Below are 8,690 nucleotides of genomic sequence, written 5' to 3'. Positions count from 1 at the left end.
TACGACACTCAGAGCGCTCATGATCAATAGAGATGCTTAGGCGAGATTATAGAAGACGTAGCAGGAAGGATTCCGACAATTGGGGAAATCATAACTCTAAACCTCCTTAATCTTTTCTCCAATCCCTAGTATCTTCAGTTGTTATTCTACTACTTTAATTATTTAGTTAGTTAGATATAAGAATCTTAATATTTATAACTTAGGAATTGTTGAGCTTATCTTCTTAGTGATAGTCAACAATTGTAGCTAAGCATTAGTTCTCTGTGGAATTCGACTCCGAACATATTAACCGAAATATATTTGCAACGAGCGCTTAATACTTTTTATAAGGCATAGTTGGACGTGATCAGTATACATACAATTATAATATAAATTCAACACAAATGAAATAAAAATATCTAACAGAATGATATACAAAAAGTATTTGGAAGTTTTGCGTCAAAAATTAAGAAGAAGAAAGATGAGAGTGGGAATGGGCGAATGAAATCCTTTATACAGAAGCAAGAACGTCCAATGTTTCTTTTTGATCTAGAATTTGTATGATTTTGGAACTTCAAGAATAGGCCGGATATTTTTAAATAATAGTTAAAAGGGTCAAATGACTAACAATTATGGAATGAATTATAGTTATGCTGGATAGTACAAACAAGAAAATTTTATATGAGGTAAAATCTTATTTTATTTTAAAGACCTAAATTTTAGGTCTCCTAACTTAGTTCAAATAAGAAAAAAATTAATACATAAAATTTCATTAATTATGAAATCTTATATGTTAGGAAAATAACTTACATTACAATTTCGTCAAATGTGAAATCTATTTTTAATGGATAAAAAAGGCGAACGATATTTCGCTAAGGGTCTTCGTACTTTTAATATAGTATATATAAATTTTCATACTCGTCCTAGTATGTTGTAAGTTTGGTTTCCATATTATAGTAATTTTTCATTTTTGAAGACTTAAAATTAGATCTAAAATTTTATTAGCAGATTTCTAACATATTTATATACACTTTATCTAATACACATAAGAAAAAAGTTATCACTACTTTACAACCAAATAAAAATTTACTTATGAACATCAGAATTTAAAACCAAATAAAAATTTACTTATAAATCCTTTCCTTATTTAAATTGTGTAAAGTAATGATAACTTTTTTCTTATATATATGTGTGTATATGCAACCAAAATTTAATTGATTTTAAAGTACTAAATTTCTTCATTTCAGTTGCCTTACTTGACAATATATCATCAGCCTTTTGATTTCTTCCTTGACGTCTCAATTGATCCAATATACTAGGAATATTTCTTTAAGTTTTCTTACATAAAAAAATTTGTGTTGTGGGACATACGTCTGAAAAATAATGTTAAAACTTTCCTAGTAACTACTCTTTATTATAAACGTCAATTATGTAGCCGCCTTAGTTAAGAGTCTTTCATGGCCATGTTTCCGAGTACGAGTGGCAAACGGACGGGGCAGGTCGGATATAGACGGGTCAAAAACAGGTAATACAACCAATATATACTTAATACGGATAGAAAATAATTTAACCGGCGGGTAATATGGATATTTATATTATCTATGACTTCTTTAAAAATGATCACTTTTGGGTTTGAGTCTTTACAAATATAAAAATTAAACTCATTAATTGGTTATCCATTTTTTAAGTGGATAATATGAATCTTATCGATATTTTATCCATTTTTTAAAATTTAGTTATCCAACCCATTTTTGGTGAATTATATTAATGGATAATTATTTTTTTTAATCCATTTTGCCACCACTGCTTCAGCGATTATTAGAGAATTTCCCCGGCATCGTGACAAAAATATTTATATTTTGGCTTCACAATAATTAGTACAAAAAATTTATTTGTTTACATCATTGCGGTTCTTTGAGTCAGCTGAATTGTTTTGACTCTAAAGAAAGTAACAGTTAAGTAAACAAAGTCTGCTTTGACCAGTTGTTGACAAACGAAAGTTGCAGAAAAATACTAGTCCATTATATTTTTCGTTGCATATCCCATTCTGGCCAAAACAAAAGCCTATAAAAGACCACACACAACTGACCTTTGAATTATATCATCAAACCAAATAATCCTCCATTTATCTCCCAAAATGGAATTCTTCAGCTTGGTTTCCATATTCCTATTTCTATCTTTCCTCTTTTTGTTAAGGAAATGTAAGAACTCCAATAGCCAAACCAAACAATTGCCTCCAGGTCCATGGAAAATACCAATACTAGGAAGTATGCTTCATATGCTTGGTGGAGAACCACACCATATCCTTAGGGATTTAGCCAAAAAATATGGACCAATTATGCACCTTCAGTTTGGTGAAATTTCTGCAGTTGTGGTTACTTCTAGGGAGATGGCAAAAGAAGTGCTAAAAACTCATGACGTAGTTTTTGCATCTAGGCCTAAAATTTTGGCCATGGACATTATCTGTTATAACCAGTCTGATATCGCCTTTAGCCCTTATGGCGATCACTGGAGACAAATGCGTAAAATTTGTGTCATGGAACTTCTTAATGCAAAGAATGTTCGGTCTTTCAGCTCGATCAGACGTGATGAAGTCGTTCGTCTCATTGACTCTATTCGATCAGATTCTTCTTCTGGTGAGCTAGTTAATTTTACGCAAAGGATCATTTGGTTCGCGAGCTCCATGACGTGTAGATCAGCATTTGGGCAAGTACTCAAGGGGCAAGACGTATTTGCCAAAAAGATTAGAGAAGTAATAGGGTTAGCAGAAGGCTTTGATGTGGCCGATATCTTCCCTTCATACAAGTTTCTTCATGTTCTCAGTGGAATGAAGCGTAAACTTCTGAATGCCCACCTTAAGGTAGATGCCATTGTTGAAGATGTCATCAACGAGCACAAGAAAAATCTTGCAACTGGGAAAACTAATGGAGCATTAGGAGGTGAAGATTTAATTGATGTCCTACTACGACTTATGAATGATACAAGTCTTCAATTTCCCATCACCAATGACAAAATCAAAGCTGTTATTGTTGTAAGTATTATTGAATACTACAATCCTATGCTTATTCTTACTCTCCCATATCCATTGCCACAGCGATTTTTTTTTTAAAATTTTTTTACCAAGAAAAATAATTTCTTATTAAAAAATAATTTAATGTTATAACTTAGCCATTATTAATTTGCAGGACATGTTTGCTGCCGGAACAGAAACTTCATCAACAACAACTGTATGGGCTATGGCTGAAATGATGAAGAATCCAAATGTATTCAACAAAGCTCAAGCAGAAGTGAGAGAAACCTTTAAAGACAAAGTAACATTTGATGAAATTGATGCAGAGGAGCTGGAATACTTAAAGTTAGTTATTAAAGAAACTTTGAGACTTCATCCACCGTCTCCACTTTTGGTCCCAAGAGAATGTAGGGAAGATACAGATATTAACGGCTACACTATTCCTGCGAAGACCAAAGTTATGGTTAATGTTTGGGCATTGGGAAGAGATCCAAAATATTGGGATGACGCAGAAAGCTTTAAGCCAGAGAGATTTGAGCAATGCTCTGTGGATTTTTTTGGTAATAATTTTGAGTTTCTTCCCTTTGGCGGTGGACGGAGAATATGTCCTGGTATGTCATTTGGTTTAGCTAATCTTTACTTGCCATTGGCTCAATTGCTATATCACTTTGATTGGAAACTCCCGAGCGGAATGATGCCCGGAGACTTGGACTTGACTGAATTAGCTGGAATAACAATTGCTAGAAAAGGTGACCTTTACTTAATGGCCACTCCTTATCAACCTTCTCGCGAATAATTTAATGGCATCAGGTTTTTTAATTCCATTGTCAACCTCACTATTGTACAATCTTTCTGATGTTTCAGGTTTTGCCGATTTGTAATAAATGTAGTTTTTATAATATGTATCATATCCCATGTATAAGAAGGACGATTAATTAGTTGTACCACCTCAGAACTTCTTAGGAAGATGTGTTATTTTGTGGTGTTTTGGACAATCTTTTGGAGAAGATAACAAATAAAAGTATAAATAAGAAGGTTATTAATAGTATTACTTTTCGTATTATTCAATATGAGTCAAGAAAATTTGATCTTCTTCTGAATGAAGGAAGTTATAATTTGTTCATTCTCAGTGGACCTCTGGCTTCTTTAGGAAGTTCACATTCTTGTAAGAAAATTCTTGGGGTTTGAATATGGTTGTGGCAAATTTTGCTTGCGCATTTGCGACCTCATTTTCTTCTCTAAAACAATGTGTAACTTGAATGTTCCTCTGTAACATCTTCTATGTATGGCTTCGATTGCTCCTTGCAATTTCTAGGTGGTTTGTGTTCCCCATTAATCACCTGGACTATAAGCATAGAGTCCAGCTCCAACTCAGTGTGTTAAAATTCTGGTCGCAATACCAAGATACCCCAATTAAGGCTGCATAAGCTTCATTGAAATTGTTAGTGTAGAATTGAGTAGGATAGGCAAAAGCCATTATCATCTTTCCATTTCTATTCCTAACAGATCTCTCAGCTCCAGCCTTATTTGGTTAACCATATAGCTTCCATCTGTGTTGATTTTCATAGTATCATGTGTGGCAGGTGGTAAGTAGCAAAAATTGATGAACGCTGTTCTTTGGTTGTGATTTCCACCACTGCCAAAGAAAACTTACGACATTACTCCCAGTAGGACTAATACCTTGAGGTCTGGACATAAAATTCCAGACCTTCTTGGCTATTTCACTACCTTTGAAAATATGATCAGTAGTTTCATCCTTAAGGTCCCTGCAACAAGAACATCTCAAAACCAAGTTAAAATCAAATCTTAAGATATTATCATCTAAAGGGAGTTTCCTTTTAAGCAGTTTCCACATAAATAAGGAAACTACAAAATGGGAGCTCCCTAATCCAGATGCTAGAAATACTGGGGAGGGGATGGTGTTTCTGTCTAGGAAATTAAAAGCAGTAGCACAAGAGAAAATTTATGGAACAGTTATAGAAAAGTTAAGAAAGTAACTGTATCATGTATCAGCAAGCTCATAATGACTTAACTTTAATATTTATCAATTTTTTTAGGATAAATTTAATTTGACCTCTAAATATTTGGGAGGAATTGCTATTTGGTTGTATTATAGAAGGTGGACTTTACTGCTTATATTGAGAAGCATGAGTTCTGCTATGATGCTGTTCTATATGAGCATGTTACAAATGATCAGGTATCTTTTCATTATATATGTAAAAGATTAGTTACAAAGACTGAGGCTTTATACAAAGGTTGTGCCAAAAATTTTCATAACTGATTTCAACTACTTTTACTTTTTTCTCAATACAAGATTTAGTTATAGTGATTGTTGCTTTATAAAAAGGTTTTGCATAAAATTTTCATAACTAATTCTGTCTACTTTTTTTTTTTTGCTCAATACAAGATGATTTACCACATATTGTTTTGCAACTTAATCATGTATTCACTGCTTTGCAGGTTTGTAGAGCTACTGTAGAACTAATTATCCCAACCATCTTTTAGCGCACGAAAGCTACATAATTTATTTATGGCGAGATAGGTCTGCTGCATTTCTTCACATGCTTGGTTAACTTTTTTTCCCAGAAGCTGCTTATTATTATCTTGTATTTTCTGCTTCAGGATATGAGGCGGTAGTCAAATAAAATTGGCGAGACAACGATAGTACCTATTATTGTGCCACAAATAGATGCCATTGTGAGGTTGATCTATTCCTGTATTTTTGGATTGAGACCTTTTATGGGAATGTTAAGAATGCTCTTTTCTTGATTATCTATATTGATTTTCTTTTGAATTTGAGACAAAAATAAGGCTCTTGGTATCTTTAGTTCCAATTAGTTTAGTCTTCATACATTGCATCTTTTAGGAATACACTGCATGTAGATAGCTAATAGTTGAACCACCTATGTTTCAAATCTTTTTTTCTAAATCACAAAACTAATTTTTCTCACTTTTATTGTCTTTTACTTGGTAAGTAAATGTCTAATTCATAAAGGGAGAGTTTCTGCATTGATTGATAGAGAGATGGAATGTGCCAGGTCTAATGAGCATAACTGACTCTCCTCCTCCCTTTTATGTTATGCCGTTTACTCTTTCAAAACTGACATGACTTAGTTTTTAGCCAAGGGCATATGGTGACACTGCTATAAAGTGTAACGAAAAGGAGATAAACACTAATTTTGAGCTAAGATATAAAAAGGAAATAAGTTTCAAGGCTAATAGTGGAAGTAGTAAATTAGGGCTTTCACACACATTTGAACTCCTTTATAATTGTTGTTCCTTTTTCAGTTATGTACTTATTGTATTTAAAAGCATAGTTTTTTCCTTCCCCTATGACGGTCATGGCTAATGAACTATAGAATAGCCCCAGTATTTAGTTGATGACTGGCATGGCATCGCATGCCAAATCGAAAATTATGAACTCCGGCATCCCTAATAAGGTTTGACTAAATAGAGTGGTGCCATGGTAATTCAATATCATGCTTTTCATTAAGATTTTTGGTACTTATCGACTTATGAAATATCTGACAATGGAATATTGGTAATTTATAATTTAATCAATAATCATGATTTCTTAGTTACATATCTTTTATGCAAAAAAAATTTCTATCACAGTGGGAAGTAAACTGCCTTATGGCCCTCAAATGCTGACTAATCAACCTCTTCTTTGGAACGTAGTGAATACCGTTATTATTCTCATATTAAAGGTATACTCTTTGCCAAATTTTGTTGCACCTTTTTAAATTTTTGTTGAGTCGTAAATATCACATTCACTAATGAGTAAAATAAAATTTAACTTTCATGGTCTGTCAATTGTTTGAATAGGTTAGAGCTTTTACTAAGCAATTTAAAATTTATTTGGACCACTAATGGAAAATTCTCAATTTTGTGTTAACTCAAATTGTTCTCACGAAAATATTATAACACTTTAATCAGCTCTGAAGGTATTAAATTTTAACTTTTAAGTGCCTAAGTGGTTTTTGTATTGGGAAAACACTGAGCCTGAATATTGAAGATGACGTGTCATGACACGTGGACTGGTCAAAAGGTCAAAACACAATAAATAGCCAAGAGACACGGGCGACAACATATATGGGGAAAAGAAAGCAACATAGTTGTGGACCGTTACTAAAATAGGTACGAGTCTCATACCTATTCGAGTCATTTAAAGATCAAAGATCGGAAGAAGTTGAAGATACGAATCTGATGACGTAAAAGAGTCTAAATACGGCATTAAATATTAAATACGTTAGAGAATTTGAATAAAATAGAAATGATTGTGTAACATTTCTTTTAAATGTCATTTATTGCTCATAATTGCCTCATTAAGACAAAGGCATTATATCTTCTCCTAGAATCAACTATAAAAGGAGAAGGACTCAACATCTGTAAGGACACGAAATATTATTGAGATTACACTGAAATACACAACTACTTATTACTTTATTATTCTCAGAAATCTTCTATTATTTTCGTCTCCAGATTATCAGTAACCCGAATTTCTCTTTATTTCTAGTTTTGATCAAAGACTCAGATTTTTGGTTAAACAAATTGGTTCCGTTACCGGGAATTTGATAATCTTCTCTTTTAAGCTATGTTCCAGCCGTTGTTATCATCATGTCAAACAACAATAACAGTGAAAACACCTTGGGAAACCATGAAAATCAAATCCATCAAAATCAAGGAGATTTACAGAACATTGACGTGGTTCCCTCCCCTCAAAATTCACCACGTCAATCTCGTGAAGGCACTCCTACTCCTGAATCTCGTGCTGATCAACAAGAGCAATCTGAACATTTTGAAGGGGTAGATGAAGCTTTACAAAAAGTAATTGATGCACGGGTTAGCAAAGCTCTTCAGGCTCTAGTTAGTCGATTACCTGTTGCACCACCCACACCTACTCCTAATAATAATACATTGGAGAATCCTCGTTCTGGCCTTGTTATTTTTGGAAATGGAGGAACCCCCAGCGAACCACAGGAAGGAGAACCAGGTAATTCAAATAATTCTCATTTGCAAAATTTAGTACTAACTTTGCAGAAACAGCTTAAGGAACAGAATGAGCGCATCGAGCAAATCCCTGGAGTTCCCCCTGTAATCAAAGGAGTGGATGTGGATAAATACTCACAACAACCTTGGAAACCAAGTGCTGCTCCCCTTCCAATCCCTAAAAAGTTCAAAATGCCTGACGTCTCAAAATATGATGGCACAACAGACCCACATGATCACGTAACTGCATTTACAACAAGCGTGAAAGGCAATGACTTGACCAAACAAGAAATTGAATCAGTACTGGTCAAGAAATTTTGAGAAACACTCACCAAGGGTGCATTAACCTGGCATTCTCTTTTACCCGAAAATTCTATTAATTCTTTTGCTGAGCTTGCAAATTCTTTTATTAAAGCACACTCGGGAGCTCAAAAAGTTGAAAAAAGAATGGAGTATATATTCAAAATCAAGCAAGAGGACTTCGAGTTGCTCAGAGATTTTGTTGATAGATTCCAACGTGAAAGAATGACTTTACCTCGTGTACCTGATAACTGGGCTGCAATAGCTTTTGCAAGCAACTTAAATGACAAAAGCTCAGAAGCTACGAGAAGACTGAAAGAAAGCCTTCAAGCGTTCCCTGCAACCACGTGGAATGACGTTTATAACAGGTATAGTACGAAGTTGCAAATTGAGGAAGATACCGTACCTCAGT

At 33.9% G+C, this 8,690-nt stretch overlaps 1 protein-coding gene across 1 annotated transcript; it reads left to right on the top strand.

Annotated features, from left to right (window-relative positions):
• Nucleotides 1-2,071: 2,071 nt before the first annotated feature.
• Nucleotides 2,072-4,052, top strand: LOC104222453 (5-epiaristolochene 1,3-dihydroxylase-like). Its single transcript, XM_009773686.2, has 2 exons — nucleotides 2,072-3,010; nucleotides 3,165-4,052. The coding sequence occupies exons 1-2, from the start codon at nucleotides 2,117-2,119 to the stop codon at nucleotides 3,783-3,785; spliced, it is 1,515 nt and encodes a 504-aa protein (XP_009771988.1). The 5' UTR covers nucleotides 2,072-2,116; the 3' UTR covers nucleotides 3,786-4,052.
• Nucleotides 4,053-8,690: the final 4,638 nt, after the last annotated feature.

Source organism: Nicotiana sylvestris, chromosome 5 (assembly GCF_000393655.2).
Source record: "Nicotiana sylvestris chromosome 5, ASM39365v2, whole genome shotgun sequence".
NCBI classification, from domain to species: domain Eukaryota; kingdom Viridiplantae; phylum Streptophyta; class Magnoliopsida; order Solanales; family Solanaceae; genus Nicotiana; species Nicotiana sylvestris.
Note: the sequence above shows the minus strand (reverse complement) of the source record. Positions and strands in the feature narration are given on the sequence as shown.

Bases quoted from the DNA above. Each gene is read 5' to 3' on its own strand.
- LOC104222453 (XM_009773686.2), top strand. From the start codon at position 2,117: ATGGAATTCTTCAGCTTGGTTTCCATATTCCTATTTCTATCTTTCCTC. The intron at 3,011-3,164 runs GTAAGTATTATT...ATTAATTTGCAG, and splicing joins AAATCAAAGCTGTTATTGTT to GACATGTTTGCTGCCGGAAC.